Source organism: Heterocephalus glaber, unplaced genomic scaffold (assembly GCF_053883595.1).
Source record: "Heterocephalus glaber isolate CG9 unplaced genomic scaffold, H.glaber_assembly_v1.0 deba00001744, whole genome shotgun sequence".
NCBI classification, from domain to species: Eukaryota; Metazoa; Chordata; class Mammalia; order Rodentia; family Bathyergidae; genus Heterocephalus; species Heterocephalus glaber.
This window is the reverse complement of record NW_028258450.1, coordinates 1,611,719-1,632,791: the sequence shown is the minus strand read 5'-3', so window position 1 is coordinate 1,632,791 and position 21,073 is coordinate 1,611,719. Positions and strand designations below refer to the sequence as shown.

Below are 21,073 nucleotides of genomic sequence, written 5' to 3'. Positions count from 1 at the left end.
TTTGTGAGATTTCTTGGAGAATAGGTATTAACATACCCTTTGACCTGGCAGTCTCAGCACTAGAAATGTTGCTCAGGAGATTGTACCAACAGTGAGAGCATATACAAGGATATTCCGAATTTTTAAAAAGAGGAAATAGTAAAAGATTTGACTAAATCTTGCTGTGTTCTAATATACAGCCATTAAATGGATCTATAATGAGAGGAAAAGAACTCATAAGAAAATTAGGTTAGAGCCTTTGTAGTGTGATCCAGTTAATAGAAGTCTACCTAAAGATGACCATATGCATAAAGATAATGCACAGAAGGAAATCTAATAGCCTGGCAGGGAGTATGGGACACTTGTTTTCTTTGACTTCTCAAAAAGTTACAGTGACATCAATTTTATCAAAGCAATGACACTGAAACATGAGTTATACATAAATGGAAATCTGTTTTACCTCATTAAATGGCACATAAACCTGTTAAAGATGTACACAAAAGGACACTTGGGAATAGCAAACTCTGCATTCATTAGTTGACTGTCAATATATTTGGAAGCTTATCCATACAGTGGAATATTATGCAGATGAAAGAAGGTTAAGTCATAATTATTACTGGTAGGCACCCAGAATATGTTTAGAAAAGTAGAGATAGAATTTTGTAGGGTTGTGTATGTGTATATACATGTGTGTATGCATGTACATGTATATGATCTCATTAAGCAGGTGTGGGGCCACACACCTGTAATCCCAGTCTTCTGAGAGGCTGAGGCAGGAGGATCACAAATTTGAGCCCAGCCTGAGAAATTTAGCAACTTAGACCATGTCTTTAAGTAAAAAAATAAAAGGGCTCAGTGTGAAGACCTGGGTTCAATCCCCAGCACCATAAAAATAATGGCGGGTGTGTCTTAATTACTTTTCTCATTGTTCAGACAAAATACCCAACACCCATTTATTTTGGCTTACAGTTTGTAGAGGTTTCAGTCCATATTCAGCTGGATCCAAGGCAGAGGGGCAGTGCAAAGAAGAAATAGTCCATGCAGGGCAGGCTGGAAGCAGCAAGCAGAAGCAGCAAGCCTGCCTTCCCTCTTTCCCTTTATAGTCCATCCAGACTAACAATCTATTGATTGGTTCCACCTATACCCAGGGTGGGGCATTCATTATCCACACTCAGAACTATGCTAATTCCAATCAGTGGACTAAATTAGTACCACACACCCTTAATCCCAGTGTCACACAGCCTAGATCCAACCAGCTCTGAAAAGACCCACCTCTGAGCTCATGAGGTTTAGAGGGACAGCTAGATACAAGCCATAATGGTATTATATCATTTCTTTCTACTTGTTTGGGTAATTTTTTAAAAAATATTTTAAATTTTTTATGTTGAATATATACTAAACATTCAGAAAAGATGGATGAACACTACCAAGAATTCCAGGGGCTACCCGCTTTCCGGTCCCCCTCCTGTCTCTCTTAGGCAGAACTTTCTTTTTTTCAATAAATTAAAAAAAAAAAAAGAATTCCCATGCATTCTTGGAGTCTAGTGTAACTGCATTCTGACCTGTTTGCTCACATGTCTATGCCTGAACTGAAAGAGTGCCTGGCTTCAATTCCTCAGGTGTTTCTATACAGTGTTCTCTTCCACATGGTGACTCCACAGCCGCTGGAGCCTACGTGGAAGCCAGCATCCCCAGGAAGCCAGGACAAGTGCTATGGCCTTTTCTACTCCGACCTTGGAATTCATATCATCACTGCAGACGAATGAGTGCATTGTAGCAGTCTCAATAGCTCATCCACAATCAAAGAGCGAGAAGGGAGTTTGTAAACATGTTTTTAAGACTGGTGAACACAGACCACAATATTTAAGACCAAAATATCACACTATTATTTCCTAATCAACAGTTACTCAAATTATATAGCTGTCCCATTATATGCTTATAGCATTTTTCTATTTCAGGATCCAACCTGAGATTTATCATGCTCTGCATTTAAATTTTCATATTTTTTAAAAGTCATTAATCTGGATGGGTCCAACAACTATATTGTCTTTCATGAAATAGGCATTTTTATTTATTTATTTATTTATTTTGGTACCAGGGATCAAACTTAGGACTTTGAGCTTGCGAGACAGGAAGCAGAATTACTGAGCTAAATCCACAGTCCCTCAGTATTAGTTTTAAGTGTTTAAGTGAAAATGAAGAGATGTACAGACTGGAAAGAGATAAAATCATATCTGCATGTGCCATCACCTGTTTTAAAATATAGTGTAGTCAGGCTGGGGACTTAGATCAGTGGTTCTGCTGCCTGCCTCGAAAGTGCAAGGTCCCAAGTTCGATCCTGGGTACCAAAAATAAATAAACTATATATATATATAGTAATAGAATAACTGAAATCTGCCAAAGAGAGTAGACTAGGAGCCAATTGCTGCTGAGGTGAGTTTATTACACTTCCCAGGAGGGAGAGGCAGGCCCATCAAGGGAAGGACCTTCATGGAAGCATCAGGGTCAGCCAGTGCCTGGGCTGCACTCAGACCTACAGCAACCTCTCCAGAACAGTGCAGTTACTTCTTGTTGGAAGTCTCATTACATTGTCTTTTTTTTTTTTTTTGGTACCGGGGATTGAACTTGGGTCCTTGTGCTTTGGGGGCCAGACGGCGAAACCACTGAGCTAAATCCCCAGCCCTACATTGTCTTTTTGAACAAAATTAGTTAGAATAGCTTTTATCTTTAGATGGGCAAAATATTTTCCTTGTTAGTTGCCCAACCTGACCATTTTGCCCTTTGTTTACTAAACTCCTCAAGGTCCCAAGTGGCCCTGTCCACAGGCAGCAGCCTCTCTCTAAGGTGTCCAAAGTGTCCTGAGCATTCTGGATCCACTTCAGGTCATGGCAGCGGCATGATCTGTATTTTTGATGCTCTGGGTTTTGAGCTTAAAGCCTTGGTGCACTGTTAAGCGGCGATGCCTAGAAAAAAATATTAGTCGAAAACCAATCCTAGTGTAAGAAAAGAAATCATAAAGATCAGAGCAGAAATTAATGAAATTGAGACTAAAAGTGTAAAGGATCCTTGAAATAAAGAGCTGGTTCTTTCAAACAATAGATAAAATAGGCAAATTCTGCCAAAGTTACCAAAAGAAGGAAATGAAAGTCTCACATCACCGGGAATTAGAAGTGAAAAAGGTAAAATCACATCAGATGCTCCTGAATCCAGAAAATCATTAGTAACTACTATAAAAATTGTACGACAATAAATCAGAGAATCTAGAAGAAATGGACAGACTCATAGACACATATAAATTACCAAAAATGAACCAAGAAGTTATAAAAGCCCTGAATGAGCCAATAATAAAACCAATGAAATTGAGGCAGTAGAAAAAAAAAGACAACCTACCAACTAAGATAAACTCAGAACCTGATGTCTTCACCACTGAATGCTATAAAAACTTCCAGAAAGAACTAATTCAAATACTTCTCAAACTCTTTAATGAAACTGAAATGGCAAGAGTACTTCCAAACTCATGCCTGGAAGTTAAAACTATCCTAATTCCAAAATGAAACAAGGACTCAACTAAAAAAGAAAACTATAATGAACATAAATACAAAAATCTTCAATGAGATAATGATAAGCAGAATGCAACAAATCATCAAAAAGATCACCCATCATGACCAAGTAGGATTCATTCCAGGGATGCAAGGATGGTTCAACATATTTAAATCAATAAATGTAATATGACACATGAACAAAAAGAAAGGACAAAAATCACATGATCATCGCCATAGATGCACAAAAAGCCTCTGACAAAATCCAACATCCATTCATGATAAAAATCTGACAAAAAATGGTATAGAAGGACTTTATCTTTTTCTGATAAAAGCCATTTATGACAGATCTATCACCAACATCATATTAAATGGGGGAAAACTGAAAGCTGTCCCTTAAAATAAGGACCAAGACAATCATGTCCATGGCAGGGAGTATTACAACCCCCAACTTGAAACTATACTACAAAGCTACTGTGATAAAACCAGCATGGTACTGGCAAAGAAACAGACCTGAGGACCAGTGAAACAGATTAGAAGATGCAGAAACAACTCCAGACACACTCAGCCACCTCATCTTTGACAAAGGAGCCAAACATCCTCACTGGAGGAAAGACAGCCTCTTTAATAAATGGTGCTGGAGAAATTGGGTTTCAACTTGCCAAAAATTAAAACTAGACCTATATCTCTCACCATGCACTAAATTAAAATCAAAATGGATTAAAGCTCTAAATATTAAAACAGAAACGCTGAACCGGCTGGAACAGAGGTTAGGTAGAACTCTTGAAGACATTGGTGTAGGAAAAGATTTTATGAACAAAACCTCAGTTGCCTGTGAACTAGCACAAACAATCAACAAGTGGGATCTCTTCTTACTAAAAAGCTTCTGCACAGCAAGAGAAACCACCAGCAGTGTGAAGAGACAACCCACAATGTGGGAAAAAACCTTCACCTGCTGTTCCTCAGACAAAGGTCTACTATCTCGAATCTATAAAGAACTTAAAAAGACCAGACCTCTCAAATTTAAAGACCTAATCCAAAAAATGGGCATCTGAAATGAACAGATATTTCTCAAACGAAGAAGTAGAAATAGCAAATAAACATATGAAAAAATGTTCAACCATCACTGGTCATTCAAGAGATGCAAATGAAAACAACACTGAGATTCCACCTCACCCCAGAAAGAATGGCTGCTATCAAGAAATCAACAAATAACAAATGCTGGTGGGGGTGTGGGGAAAGAGGAATCCTGCTCTACCGCTGGTGAGAGTGTAGACTGGTGCAACCACTGTGGAAATCAGTATGGAGATACCTCAAAGAACTAGGACTGGAAGTCCCATTTGACCCTGCTATTCCACTGCCAGGGATCTTCCCCAGAGAATTAAAAGAATCATACCACAGTGATATATGTGCACCCATGTTCATAGCAGCACAGTTTGTGATAGCTAAAGCTTAGAAACAGCCCAAATGCCCATCAACTGGAGACTGGATAAAGAAAATGTGGGTTTTTTATAAAATGGAGTACTACTCAGCCATAAAAAATGAGAAATTAGAGACATTTATGGCTAAAGGGATGCACATTGAGACGATACTCTTAAGTGAAATCAATAGGACACACGTGTAAATACCGAATAGTTTCTCTAGTGTGAGAAACTGAAAGTGTAAATAAAGACTAAAAGGTATAATAGATAATGTGAAATAGGAAGAAAAGGGGCAAAGGGGAATGGGAAGTGGGAAGGGTAGAGGAAAGGAAAAAAGGGAATGGAATTAATATGAGAAAATGAAAAAATGGAAACAAAGACTTTGTAAATAGGGAGGGATGGAGGGGTTGAAGGGAGGGCAGGAGATGGGGGAAAAATAAGAACCAAGAGAGATTATGTAAAGGTGCAAATTTCCAATGATGAATGTCATTATATTGCATACCTAAAATGTACCAATAAAAAAAGACAATCATGTCCACTATTACCACTGCTGTTCAATATAGTACTCAAAATATTAGTTCAAGCAATTAGAAAAAGAGAAAGAAATAAAAGGAATACATATAGGAAAGAAAGAAGTCAAATGATCAGTATTTTCAGATGACATGATCTTTTACATAGAAAGCCCAAAAAATTCTATCAAAAGCTTCCTAGAATTAAGCAAATTTAGCAATGTAGCAAGATATGAAATCAACACACAAAAATCAATAGCATTCCTATGCACCAATAATGAATTCACTAAGAAAAACATTAGAAAACAGTACCATTCACAATAGCATCAAGAAAAATTAAATATGTAGGAATTAACCTAATCAAGGAACTGAAGACCTGTGCAATGCAAGCTACAGCATTCTGAAAAAGGAGATTAAAGAGGACATCAAAAAAGGAAAAGATATCCCCTTTAGCTGGATAGGCAGAACCAATATTGTCAAAATGGCTATACTTCCAAAATTGACACATAGATTGAATGCAATCCCAGTCAAAATACCAACAATATTCCTCACAGAATTAGAAAAAAACATTGGTCAAAAGCACAAGAGCAAGAAAAACAAAGAAAGACAGACAAAACACAGGTGTTATGGCAATCCCCAAAAACAAAAAAATGAGAAGGGCCAGTTACCTTATTAACATGGGAGTGAGAGTTTGCTTGTATCATTGCAGGAAGTGGACAAACTGTGAGTGCCCTCTAAAAATGTGTGACCATAGAGAAAACCACCTACCTCACCACCCATGGAGTATGATTCCACCTCTACCTCCAGTCTGAGCATTTTCCCAAATGTCTCTGAACAATGTTCTGACACAGCAGCTGCTGACCAACCTGCAAGTAGTGAGGCTGCTGACATGGGGGCAAGTGAAAAAAGACCACACAGGAAGGTAAACACTTGGTGACAAGACAGGGTCTTCCATGTATTCCTGATAATCTTCTTATTGCTACGATGGCAATCATAGCTTCTGCCACTTCTGCCACCCCAGAGAAAATATCAAACAACACTTGAGAGACATACACCCTCATCTGACCATGATTCAACTAGTACAATTACAAAAACAAATGGGGGGGGGATGTAGGAGACTGAGCTATGTTATCAACAGTAGATACTGAGGCCTTGTTGACCTCTCCTAGGGACAAGAGAGGGGATGGAAGGCTGCCCCCTCCCTTGTTTGCATGCAGGGATGGTGATTCCTGCAATATCCCTGGGGCAGAACGATATCAGCTGAGGGCTAAACAAAGAAAATCACATATATGGGTATGGGGTTGTTATGTTCCTTGTTAATCATCTGTAGCTGACCCCCCTGCCCAGTTTACTAGCAGGCTATAAATGGCACAGGCTTCTTGCTTCCCCATAATTTGGCTGTATTATATTAGGAGTCTGACCAAGGCCTGTGTGACTCATGTGGGCATGTCAGACTGTGGATGGGTAAGCAGAGCCCCTCTGGCAATGGCTGCGGCAGAGACCTAAGTCCTGGTCTGTGAAGCTGCAGGGCCCTGACTGAGACATCATCAAGGCCAAGGACAGTGTGGCTTCAACTAAATTCCTTTCCCTGAATTATGGCCTCCCCTCACTGACCTGACAGGTTACTGATTAATCACAACCCAGTCTTGGTCTCCCTTTGTTCCTTCTGCAGGAATGCCTTGCCCCTCTTTTACAAGCCTTGCCTGCAATAACTGCTATTGCCAGATGCCTCACACACTATCACCAGATGCCTCACATACACCCTGCCCTATTTCTTCCCACACTTGTAATCAATAAATACCAGGGGTCTTAGGTGCCTGTTGTCTTTGCTGCCAGCTCAGTTTGGACTGTCCCAGATCTTTATATTCTGTTTAATTCTTGTTTTCCCGTCTTTCTTCCACCTTGAGTCATAGCTCCTAGGCAGGAGATTATAAGCAAGAGCTATCAAATTTAAAAGTACTGTAAATATGACACAATTTTGTAAAAGTACAGAAAAACTATATACCATAGAAATGATGAAAGGCTGGGGATTTAGCTCAGTGGTGCCACCGCCTACCTTGCAAGTGCAAGGTCTCAAGTTTGATCCCCAGTACCCAGAAAAAAAAATGATGAAAGGGAAAAGCATTAAGGTGTTTACACTTATCTCTATGTCTTGAGACTATGGATAATTTTAGCTTCTTCAGATACTTCTCCAATTCTCTATGATGAGCACAAATTATTTCTATTATCAGAATATGAGCACAATGTCATAAAATAACAAAAAATGATTACAAGAGCATGCCTTCAGTTCTTCTATAGCAAGTCTTATATTACCTTTCTAATTCATTACCAAATGACACACCCACCCATCCACCCCACCCCCGCCATTAGTCGTAGGGATTGTCATTTTTTTGGGCTGATGGACAGTGTGACACAAAGGTCACAAACAACCTAGGCTGCAAGGTTTGAATTCCCGTTTCAGGTTCTTTCCTTTGTTTGCCTTTGAAAGAACAACTTAAATTCCTTAGCTATCTACATTCTTATCCATAAAGTGGGTATCATAACTATCTTTGGTATGAGTATTGAGCCAATTAATGCACAGGAAGCCTACAGAAGAGTAGCTGGCACTGGGTACACTAACAGATTATTACTACTCATTCATCAACATGTGTCTCACCCAATTTTATTTATTTTATAACTATCTGAATATTTGCCAAGCAGAAAAAAACATGCTAATGAGTGAAGGAAATTTGTTCTCCAGCTAGGCAGAAAGGTCACGCGAACTGTCTCCCCATGGGACGATGTTATCAGAGTCACAGGGTCACTTCCCTCCTCTCTGCAATCCTCTAAAGAAGTAAGAGCCGAAGAAGGAAAGGAGGCTGACAGAAATCCGGATGTGTCTCTGGTCCAGGATAAATCACAGTGAATACCCCCAGGCACCCGATGGAAGTGAGACACGCCCAGGCGAGTCGCTGGGAACAGCGCTTCCAACAGGGATCAGAGAAGGGCCAGAGGCGCTGCAGGGGAGCCCAGCGTCCGGAACCGACCACTTGACAACAACCAGACACCAGCTAAAATGTGTCAGGACCAGTTATAAGCATTTTTACACCCATTTACCCAAAGTTCACAGCACCTATTATCGGTAAGTACTACCGTTAAACTCACTGTATGCAGGAGACACGATGAAATGAAATCTACCAAGGTTACATGGCCCAAAGGCTGCAAAGTGTGTAGAAAGCCGAGAAGCAGCGGGAACCTCTCAAACTCAGAGATGCGCAACCCAGGCTACCTCACAATTTGGGGACCTAGGAACCGCCCTGAAAGCCAAGGGACACAAACCGTTGCCCTTGCCCCTACGGTGCCTTTTCTCTGACAGCGAGGGCTCAAACTTGAGGGTCCCAAACCCAACCCGGAAAAGCCGGCGTAGACTCTGGGAATCAGAGCTAATTTACCTCCCAGAGGGGATTGATGAGGACCTCACCCTCCTGCAACGGGAGGGCTCCGGCTGCACACAGCTCTCGGACTACATTTCCCAGAATCCCCAGCAAAACAGCACACAGTCTCGTTTCCCACAGCGTCCTTTCCCCGCCCTCCTGGACTACTCTTCCCAGAATTCTCAGCAAGATTCCTTTTACGTTTGCCACTTTTATTAGTTTTTTTTCAGTACACAGGTGCAAGTGGTTCAGTTCTAAAGGGCTGAACACTTGACTTGACTTTTCTCTTTTTTTAATTTCTGCTTTCCTTCCTCCCTTCTCCCTTCCCTGACGTTTACCACATTTACAGCTTCAAAAATCTTATTTAGGGCTGAGGATCTAGCTCAGTGGTTCCGCCGCATCCCCGGCACCCGCCCCCCCCCAAAAATCTTAGCCAGTTTCTGACATAATAAATCCAATAGAATGGTTTATTTTATTTAAGAGTAGGAAAATTTATTGAGAGAAAGATAGCTTCTGAGAGACAGAAGGGGGTAAAATGCTTTATTTTTCTACAAGCTGGTTGAAGTAAATGAGCCATGATTATTTAGAAAGTAGGAGTGGAAGTGGAGAGTCTGCCCAAATAACTAACAAATTCAGCTCTTGATATCAGCCACTAATCATTTTTTCTACTGATGAAAATAAACTAGAAAAGTTTTTGTACCCCTTTATTACAGAAATGTTGAAAGAATAGTAAAATGAACACTCTGTATCTCATCCCCAAGATTTATCTATGGCTTTGTTCTTTTTAATTGCCTACCGAAGTGTTTTTCAATCACTTATGGCATTATACCACATCCCCTTAAATATTTACAAATATATCTCTAATTAAAGACATATAATGCTTAGCCGTAAGTACCAACATTATCCTGTATAAAATTAAATAGTCCCCAAAATACCTTTTATACTTTTAATTATTCAAATCAATATCCAAACTGTTACATTCTTATGTTGGTTGGGTTTCTTATGGCCCACGTCTGCCTTTTTTCAGGTACCTGCTTTAGTGAGTAAACTGGGTCACTTAAACTATAAGACATCCCAAATTCTCGATTGCATACTAGCTTCCTTGTGGCGTCATTTAATTTTTTTATTGTTGAGAAAAGCACGCTCCCGTGAACCCTGTGTATCCCTGAACGTTCTTTCTTGGTATGTTCGAGGTGCAAGGTTCTTTACCCCGCAATTGCTCACAGAAGCTTCCCTTCTTCTTACAAGCTTAGCGTTCCACTCCTGAAATGCGGCCGGCTGCAGATACATCAAAAGCCCTAAGTCGCCCCCCTGGGAACTGAGTCATGAACTCAACACAGTCCAACACGAAACCATTTTTTACCATAGCAAGATCTTTTTCGTGTTGACCAAGAAAGCTTGTTTTTCTGCCAGCATCCACGAAAACGTAACAAGCTAATTTGTTACGCAAAATCCTGAACATACTGTCTTCACCCACGCTAGTAACATTAATCGAACGCCCTCCTGCGGCGGTCCGGCCCGAGTGCACCATTAGTAGTGTTTAGTGGCGCCACCCGCTGACACACAGCGGGACTCCAAGACAAGTCCCGTTTTCAACCACACAGGGGCTGGAGAATCAACCAGATAGCAATCGAGTGCCATAAATTTTATTGTGATTTTGCTTTTCCTTAAATTATATTGATGTTTTGAACCCATCAAGCCTGTACATGTTTTGCTGCGCCAACAAATTGCATTTTTGGTTTGTTTTTGTTTGGCAGAAGTTTAGTGCCGCGCTGTAGCAGCCACGGAATGTGAGGAAAGCTTATTGAATATGATAAAATTTGCCTGATTTCTTACAGGCTGCATTTGGTAACTTTTTGTTACATAGTTGTTTACATACTTATAAGTCTATAAAGATATGTACTGAAATGTTTCTTAAGCATCTTCCTGTACTCTATCATAAAGTTGAAATTTGATATAGATGATGTTTTAAGTTTTTTAACTCAAAATTTGTCAATTATTTTTAATAGTTCTTTTTTATAGAAAGAAAGGATTTACAGATAGGCAGTAATCTCTTAAAATTTATTCACAAAAAAACTAAACTGCAGTTGTTAGCTGCCTGTTCTAAAATGTCTTTATTGAAACACAAAATTTTCTGTAATATTTTATGGAATATAGAGACTTTGATTGTTAGACTTTAACTTAGCACTGTTAGTTTTTATTAGTAAAATACACATGGGCATTTCAAACCGCAAAAAGGGTCAATGCTCTGAAAACGGAAAGTTGTTACGTTTGGGATACTATGCATTGAAAAATCATCCCTAGCATTAGCTGTCCAATACTCCAAAAGTTGTAGGTAGGTACATGTCCACTTCCTCCAGTAAACACGTGGGAGCCAAATGTGTGACTCTTGGAGAAAATACAATATGGAATGAGGGGAAGACTAGGAAGAACACTCAGATATTGATTTAAGAATTGGAGTTAAGCCAGGCATAGTGGTACACATCTGTAATCACTGCTACTCAAAAGGCTGAGGCAGAAGGACTGCAAATTGGGGCCAATCTGGGCATCTCAGAAAGACCCTGTCTCGAACAACAAAAAATAATATCTAAAAAGGGGCTGAGGTTAGAGCTCAGTGATAGAATGTTTGCCTAGCATGCATGAGGTCATGGGTTCAACTCCCAGTAATAGAAAAATAAAAACACAACTTAGGTAAAGTATGAACTCATGATTTTTTTCTCTATTTCTACTATCACATCTGGGGGTGCAGCAGCCAACTGGGATCACAAACTCAGCATCAGTGACAAATTAATGGGACAGAGTTTAAAAAGAGGGAAGACACTATTTGTAAGGAGGAAAAAGCAGAAGAGGGAAAGCTCCCCTGAAGTGGGGGCAGGGGTCCAAGAAGAAGATGGATTCCCACAGGCCCTTTGTCTCCAGCCTTTTATTATTTTAGGGGACCCACCCCCGAAACTTGTCACAACCTGACTGGCTCTCTGGCCTGCCTGCAGATGAGGCCCAGGCCTCAGGACCCTAAACCAGGGCCCTTGCCTACCTGTGCATTCCTAGGTAGGCTTTGTTATCTGTGGGATTTATAGGTCAGTTAAGAGAAGCCTTACATACAAGGTCCAGTTGGTGGTTAAATAAGGAGATTCATGTGTATCTAGTACACTAATATAGTGACCCTAGTGGAAAATATACACTACATATATTCCTTTAAGTAGCCCCCTCCACCTTTTGTCTCCTTTGCATTTTACTGAAAGTGAGGAGGGGCAGCTATTCTGGTTAATACACCTGTACTCTGCTTATCAGTCTGCTGCCCTCTTGTCCTAATTGCTCCCTCCAGTAAAGTTTTAACTCCTTCTAGTCAGGATTAGCCAGAAAGCCTAATGAGGCCCTTATTCTATACATTCCCTGCCTAGAGACCCTTTCCCCCTACACTACTTTCCTTCCTATCCATCCATTTATCTGTCTTCAAACTCCTGTAATTTGGAAAACTATGGTGGGTGGGGGAACCACACATCTACTGCCTAAATCCTGATTTCTAAGTGCCATTTTCCAATATGAAGAACCAAGGTTCCTAAAGAAATAGGAAACTGCATGGCTGGGGGAAGTCAAAGTACAAGTTGAGGGCCAGGGATTTAGCTCAGTGGTTCTGGCGCCTGCCTCGAAAGTGCAAGGTCCCGAGTTCGATCCCTGGTACAAAAAAAATAAAAATAAAAAGTACAAGTTGAGTCTGGAATATCACACCAGAATAAGGGTATGCTCAAACTATGAAAAATACATGATGGGCAAACAGGACAGAAGGGAAACTCTTCCTTAAAGTAGTCTGATAATGCAACAAATGTTGAAGAAATGATGAAGGTAGAAAAATTACCCTTGTACAACCATCAGTAATAATTTAGGCCAGACCCTTTTCTTTTTTGGTTCTAGGGATCAAACTGTGGAATCTGCGCTTGCAAGACAGGAGGCAGAACCACTGAGCTAAAACCCCCGCAGCCAGACCTATACTGAATACTAAGACCAGTCGAGGTAATTTTGTTGAAAAACAAACTACTTACAGAGCAGAAAGTATCTCTCCACAAATTACTGGTTTTAGAGGGAAAGAGAGTAACTTCAAGGTTCTTAAAAACAAACAATGAGGGGGCGGGGGATTTAGCTCAGTAGTTCCGCCACCTGACTCGCAAGTCCAAGGACCGGAGTTCGATCCCCAGTACCAAAAAAACAAAAAAAACCCCAAGAACAACCATTGAGGTAGTGATCCAAATTAAAGGTGGCTAAGCACAATGTACAATCCTTGACACAACTTAGGACCCCCCCACAGTAATGTATCATATTAGAACAAATGATGAAATTTAAATAAGTTCTATAGGTTAAATTGTGTAATGTATCACGATTAAAATTTTCTGAATGTGATATGGTGGCTGTTTTAAGTAAATATCCTTTTCCTTAGGAATATACACTTTTAAGTATTTAGTGTAAGGGGCAAGATGTCTATAATGTACTTATATGGTTAAAAAATGTGTGCTTCCACAGGTAGCAATGTATGTGTGTACACACATTCACATATATGGATGGAATGACTCAATCGTGCTGATATCTGGGTCAAGGGTACAGAGACTTTACAACATTTTTTTACAATTTTTCTAAAGTTTTAATTTTAAAATAAAGTTTCTAGAAATATAAAAATATATCAAATTTGCATCATTTAGAGATAGGTCAAAGTAAATACATATCTATACCTTTCTTTTTAAGTAGGATCACAAAAAATCTGCTTTTTGCTTTTCCAAGTTATTATGGACATTGTCCAGCCTCTATAACTACAAATTTACCTACTCTTGTTAGATGTTTGCACAGTGTTCCATTGGGTTGGTAAAGCATAAAATACTTTGGCAATCCAACTGACTGTTTGAGATTCCTACTAAACCAGTGAAGCCACGAACATCTTTTCAAATACATCTGTGGCACAAATTTACTTCTGAAGATCCAAGATTCATCTCTGGGGATCTGCTCTTTAATTTTAACCCACTATACTACATGAAATAATATCATATTATGAGTCCTTAGCTACAGGACACTTAGTAATTTTATTCATTTTTTGTATCTTTACAGCTTTAATAAAAATGGCCACTGTCAAGTGTAAAAGGAAAGTTAAAAGAAAAATAATGCACAACCTTCCCTGACCAAATATTTAAAAAACTAGTTAGCATATGACAAATATCCTTTCACACATTACCAGAGTCACACTGAAAGGTCATCTGTATTAAACGTATATTGCCAAGAGGACCACAATCTCTACTTCCTTAAATATGAGTTGTGGTCCTGTCACTGTTTCTGTCATCATTTTAAAGGATATGTTAAATTCGGAGTCTGAAGAAATCCCACTCTTGATATTTTTATAGTTCATCGCCAGCATGGACTTCCTAAAAACTTGAAGATGTATATTCCAATAAAATTCATCAATAAACTTCTCATTTCTAGAGCTTGCCAGTGTGGACTTTCTGATGGTATGTAAGACGAGAACGGTGACTGAAGTCTTTACCACATGTGTCACACTTGTATGGTTTTTCCCCAGTGTGGACTCTCTGGTGGGCTTGAAGACGAGCACTTTGACTGAAGCCCTTCCCACATTCCTCACATTTAAAGAGTTTCTCCCTAGCGTGAACGTTCAAATGAACTCGAAGATTTGAAGGGAGACTGAAGGCCTTACCACACTCCTCACATTTATGAGGTTTCTCTCCTGTGTGGACCCTCTGATGATGGCGAAGGTTCAAGCTCCTCCCAAAGCCTTTCCCACACTCCTCACATTTGTAAGGTTTCTCTCCAGTGTGGCCTCTCTGATGGTATATAAACTGTGAGCTGTATCGAAAGCCTTTACCACACACCTCACATCTGTAGGGCTTCTCTCCAGTATGAACTCTCTGATGGGACTGGAGGCCAGATGACTGACTGAAGCCCTTACCACACACGCCACATTTGTATGGCTTCTCTCCAGTATGGACTCTCTGATGTACTCGAAAATCAATGGCCTGACTGAAGCTCTTATTGCACTCTTCACATTTATAGGGTTTCTCTCCTGAGTGGACTCTCTGATGAGCATGAAGATTTGATCTCCAACTGAAGCCCTTCCCACACTCCTCACATTTATATGGTTTTTCTCCAGTGTGAATGACTTGGTGTAGTTTAAGATTTGAACTGTAACTGAAGTCCTTACCACACACATCACATTTGTATGGTTTCTCTCCAGTGTGGACCCTCTGATGGGTTTGAAGCTTTGAAGACTGACTGAAGCCCTTCCCACACGTTTCACATTTGAACCGTTTCTCCCCTGTGTGGACATTCTGATGGACTTGAAGATTTGAAGCCTGACTGAAGCCCTTCCCACACTCCTTACATTTGTAGGGTTTTTCTCCTGTGTGAACTCTGAAATGGATATGAAGATCTGTATTTCGGGTAAAGCCTTTCCCACATGCCTCACATTTATATGGTTTCTCTCCAGTATGGACTCTCCGATGGCATACTAATGGTGAATTGTGACTGAAGCCCTTACCACACACATCACATTTGTAGGGTTTCTCTCCAGTGTGGACTCTCTGATGTATGTGAAAATGTGCAGCCTGAGTGAAGCCTTTACCACACTCTTCACATTTATAGGGTTTTTCACCCCTGTGGACCCTCTGATGGACACGGAGATTAACACTCCAACCAAAGCCCTTACCACACTCTTCACATTTGTATGGTTTTTCTTCAGTGTGAACCCTCTGATGGCACTGAAAATTTGAACTTTGACTAAAGCATTTACCGCACTCCTCGCATTTATAAGGCTTCTCTCCAGTGTGAGTTCTGTAATGGATGATGAGACCTGTGCTGCTACTGAATCCTTTGCCACAACTGTCACATCTATAGGACTTCTCGTCTATACAATTTGATGGGTGAGAAAGAAAAGGGCTCTTACTGATGCAATCACCAGGCTCACAGCCTTTACCCAGTTTCTCTCCTGGGTGAATTCTCAGATGAGACTGCAGGTGCGAGCTTTGACTGAAGCATCTCTCTCTTGTGTGAACACTCCAAGGAAGCCCTGAGCTATAACTGAAGCCCCTTCCACACTCACTACATGGAAGAAGTTTCTCTCCTAAAGGCAACTGCTGATTGGAGCTGTCATTGATGCCTCCGCCACATTCACTATGTTGGGAGGCTTTTTGCTCTGTGCCAGTTTTAAGTTGCTCACTAAATGATTTCGTCATCATATCTTCACATACATGCAGGCTGTTTTTCATGTCAATTTGCTTATCTCTACTCTGATTCTGTGACTCAATCAGATACTTATTTCCGGAGGAATACTGGGTTCTTGAAATTGAAAACTCTTGATTTTCAGTATACCTGGAGCTATCTCCTTTAGGATACTTTACATTTTTCTCATTTTCAGAAACCTGAATGCAACCACCTTGTAGCAGTTGGGAATCTGTCACGTGAAGACACCTGGTTAATTCACTTGCGACATGTTTCCAGATTTGCCAGCAGGATAGCTCTTCATGTGAAAGATATTTTAATGCAAATTTTCGAAGGGTCTCCATCTCATTTTGATTCATGCTACCTGTAAGAAAACAAAATTCAGAAATGAAGACAGGCAAATATTTTCTTCAGAAATATCAGTTTCACATCAGGGCCACAAGGTAAGGCCTTAAGAAGCCAGGGAAGGCTTACAACATTATTTATACTTTCTTATGTTTTTCATGCAAGTGGGAACACATGGGATCAATGTGACCCACTTAGAAGCATAAGAGCTACAAGCTTGAAATCAGATGGCTGCAGGGCATCAAAAGATAACCTAATCCCAACCTACAATAATATCAAGTAAAAGCTTATTAGCTGGCATGTAAGTCCAGCTACTGAGGCTGAGGCAAGAAGATCACAAGTCTGAAGCCACCCTGGGCCACTGAGAAAGAACTTGTCCTAAAATAACACGGTGCTTCCTCAGTTCACAAACTCAATTCCACAATTCTGGTCACAAACTGAATTGGATGAGAACTGAAATTCAATTGTTAGGTTCAATGTTGACTTCATGGGGAAATGTGATTTGGTTCTCGTCCAGTTCAGTTTGGGACCAGAATCATGGAGAGAACTGAGTTTATGAACTGAGATTCATGAACTGTATTTTTAAAGGGACGGAGGGTCAGACCAGCTGGTACCTGAAAGAGCAGGCACATGGTTCGTGCCAGAAAACCTACTTCTCTGGGTTTCGGTTTCCATCATCCAGAGCTTTTCTTCTGCCTCCAATTGGGATACCATGTCTGGTTTGAAGGGAAGATGCCCTGTGAAAAGGCAGAGAAATATATATTTCAAGTGAACACATACCTAAAATATACTTTTGTCTAAATCACATACTCTTCAGAACCCAAGTGGTATTTCAAGAACTTTTTTGACTGTCAAATAAGAAATTTAGGTCATAGCCTAGTTTGTATCTCTATCCCTATACCTATCTTAAGTTAAATTTAAAACCAATGTCCTTTTCATCACTATCTCTTACATCACTCACTGAAAATGGTCGGTTTTTGCTGCAGCATGTGATTCTTGAGAAGGAACCCTGACATATCCTATCCTTATCTAGTTCATTGGGGAAATCCCAGTACAAGGTGCTATGTTTATTTTATAACCCACCAAAGAGCCACAATCCTAATTTGAAAGGCAAACTATATAAGCTAAAGTGTCCGTTTACAGTTCACTGAAAAGAGGGTTTCTCACTGCGGCACTGCTGATGCTTTGGACCAGCCCGTTCTCTGCTAGGGGGCTGACTGAGCACTGCAGGAAGTTCACCAGCCACTACCCACCTGCCTATGTGTATTCCTCCCTAGGCTGTGACAACTGTCTCCAGACTTTGACAAATATCCTCTGATGGAAAAACCACACCTGATTGAAAACTAGTGATTTAAAAGGATGGAATTTTGCATAAGCACAAATCCCAGAAAAAGCTCTGTTATCCCAGGAATTAGAAACTATGCTGTTTTCAAGAGCAGGGAATCATTTCAAATGGTCCAAAGCCTTGACATCTGAGGGCACCGACTCTCAAGGGAGTTGAAGTTCAGGCTCAAAGGATGCCTGTCCTTACCCACTGCAACCAGGTTCTTAAAATTCTCCACCATTACATCTTCATACAGCTTCTTCTGCGTACAGTCCAGCAGCCCCAGCTCTTCAGTGGTGAAGACCACAGCCACGTCCTTGAATGTTACTGCCGCCTACAACACCAAACACACATAACCTCAATCCTCCAATACTCCTGGAGGAAGGGGAGCAGTGAGAAGGAGAGAGAGAATACCAAAACACAAGTCCACAACAACCAAAACCCCCCAGAAAATCAGTTTCATATCGCCAGACAGGAAAACACCTTACTTGAAATGTGGTCATTTTCTCCTGTTCCTTCTGGGGGAGGTTAGAGTCCTGAGAAGGCATAACTGGGGAAGGAAAAGGAGGCCATGAGACACAGGTCAGAGCTGCCATTAGCCCAAGTGGATCTTCATGGAAATTACACAACAGAGCCCCTACTTCCTTCCAGACAGATGCCGCCACATGCAGCTGGTGATGGGAGCAGGGAGGAGATCCCAGCTGCTAACCGGCCTTCCTGTGCAGTGAACAGTCTGTAAGACCAAATGCAATACAATGGCAGTAAGAATTTCTATAAAAACCTCCCCTCCCCCTCCCCTTCCTTTTTATTTGTTACGGAACTAGGGATTGAACCCAATGGCTTGTGTATGCCAGGCAAGTGCTCTACCACTGAGCTACAGCCTTAGCCCTCCATAAGATTTTCTAATCCTGGGACTGACAGCAGATGAGGGTAACATGTGGGCCACAAAACAGTGTGCTCTGGAGGCAAGTGCCTTGTGTAATTTCGGAGAGTGACACTTTACCATCTGTGTAATCCAAGGGATGTTTAAAAATAATTCTTTGTGCCTCACTTTTGCTATCTGTCAATGAAGAGAAGAATCATACACTGTATCTATCTCATAGGGTAGCTCCAGGGATTAAATGAGTAGATGGAAAGTTCTAATAACCAGAATCCCCTTCTCTGGTAGCTACAAAAAAAAAAAAAAATCAGACGATACTTTGAGATATAAACAGTTCTTACAAAGATTGCTCTTCCATGAAAGTCACCTTTAATTTGTGAAAAAGACTAATTCTGACTTAAAATAACTTCTTAGTTTATAATTTGTTGCCCACTAGTCATTTGTTATTGACACTGGTATCAGTTTTCTATAAAGTATTATTTCAGGGTCAATTTACTTCATGAAATCAGAAAAGGCTCATTGATAAATCCCTTTTATGCTATGTGCATGGAGATAAAGAAAAACACATAGCAAAGAAAGAGATGAAGAATAAAAGAAAAATTAAGGTGGCTAGAAATAAATAAAAAAGCTCCAACATTTGTTTAAAAGCAAGGTGAACATAAGGGAATGGAAGAAATGGCAAAGGGGACTTCCTTCAAAAGGTAATTGCTGCCAGGCATGGAGGCACATGCCTATAATGCCAGCACTTGGGAGGCTGAGGCAGGAGACTCACTGTAAGTTTGAGGCCAACCTGGTCTACATAGAGAGTTCAGGACCAGCCTGGACTACACAGTGAGACCCTGTCTCAAAAAAAAAAAAAAAAAAAAAGGTAATTCCTGAGAATTTCCCACAATTGGTAGAAAATATGCATTTACATAGAGGAATGCTACACAGTATAAAAAATAAACATACTCCTAAACTAACGAAGCATAGTAAAACTTGAGAAAGTAACAGACTAAACAAACACAAAGAGCTGAAAACAGCCACTATAATCTTAAAGCTCTCAGAAAGAAAATAAATTTACCTAAAATAAGTGACAACTGCCAAAAACTGGTAACTAAATGGGAAACCAAAAAAACCTGAATACTATCTCCACAGTGAAGAAAAAAAAAGAACTGTCTACTTTTCTATGCTCAAAAAAAATGATTGTTACATGAGGTCTAAGGTACAAAGATATTTTAGATGAACGATAATGAAGAAAATTTATGATTATACGAACCCTGAAAAAGACTGCAAGAAGTAATGGGAAGAAAATATTTATAAATATGTTGACAACAAAATAATGTTTGTTAAAAAGAAATAAGCCAAGGCAGGGGATTTAGCTCAGTGGTTTCTCTGCCTCCTGTGCAAGCACAAGAACCTGAGTTCAATCCCCAGTACCAAACAAACAAACAAACAAAAAGAAATAAGCCAAGAATAATAATGACCAACTTTGAGGATAGTTATAATAAAAGGTAGACCTATAACCTAGCCTATAATTAAAAACAGACCAACAGAAAAGGGACATTATCAAATTTTAAGGTTTTTTTGTCTCTATATTTTTCAGAATGACAATACATGCAACTATTTGTTAAGGTAGATAATTTTTTTTTTTTTGGTACCAGGGATCAAACTCAGGTCCTTGCACTTGCGCAGCAGGCGATGAAACCACTGAGCTAAATCCCCAGCCCCCTAAGGTAGATAATTTTTTAAAGTTAAAAGTATGACCTAAGAGTATATAGGTTTAAACCCACTGAGGATATCTAAGAGGGAATAAACTGAGCTGAAAACAGAGAGAAAAGGAAGCAGTGCAAAGTGTACTAAATTAAAAAGATACATACATGTACATATAGAACACACTCACACACACACACACATGCACGCAGATTAAACATCCCTGACTACAGGAAAAGAACAAATCCGATATTCTAACAGATACTACTAAAACACAATGACAGAAAGTTTGAAAGAAAAGGGATGGAAAAAGATACATTGTGCAAATGCCAAAAGCAAGCTTCCATTTACAGGTCATGGTACAATTTAAGGAAACGTTATCTGATGTTTGGGATATGCTTTAAAATACTCTATTTTAGGTAAATGGGAAGTAATCCCAGCTACTTTGGGAAGCTGAGGCAGGAGGGCTGCTTGAGCCCATGGGTTTGAGACCAGTGTAGGCAACGTAACAAAACCCTGTCACAAACAAACAAACAAAGGGAAAGAGACAGATTGAAACTAAGTCTTGATGACATGAGGATTCACTATATTACTCTTTACAGTTGCACACGCTTGGAAATTTCCAAAATAAGGGAAAGAAACTACAGACTTGCTTGCCAATTTTGAGAAACATCCATAAATACATATGCAGTAAATACTAACAAAGTAATATTTAATTTTTCTTTTTTCATTTGTGTATTTTCTGAATTAGCTACATATCTA

The 21,073-nt window shown here is 40.0% G+C and overlaps 1 protein-coding gene across 20 annotated transcripts in view; it reads right to left on the bottom strand.

The window, feature by feature from the left end:
• Window positions 1–21,073, bottom strand: part of LOC110347253 (uncharacterized) — a 38,920-nt gene that overhangs the window by 9,207 nt on the left and 8,640 nt on the right. For 10 of the 20 annotated variants that reach the window (XM_087200476.1, XM_087200477.1, XM_087200480.1 and 7 more), the window contains exons 1-4: window positions 18,228–21,070; window positions 17,947–18,073; window positions 17,030–17,152; window positions 8,880–16,434 (exon numbers count right to left, since the gene is read on the bottom strand). In XM_087200476.1, coding sequence (XP_087056602.1) covers window positions 14,318–16,434; window positions 17,030–17,152; window positions 17,947–18,073; window positions 18,228–18,335 — 2,475 coding nt within the window. In that variant the 5' untranslated portion in view covers window positions 18,336–21,070 and the 3' untranslated portion in view covers window positions 8,880–14,317. Of the gene's footprint in view, window positions 1–8,879; window positions 16,435–17,029; window positions 17,153–17,946; window positions 18,074–18,227; window positions 21,071–21,073 lie in introns of those variants that run through there. The other 10 variants (XM_087200487.1, XM_087200486.1, XM_087200488.1 and 7 more) reach the window with 5 other exon arrangements.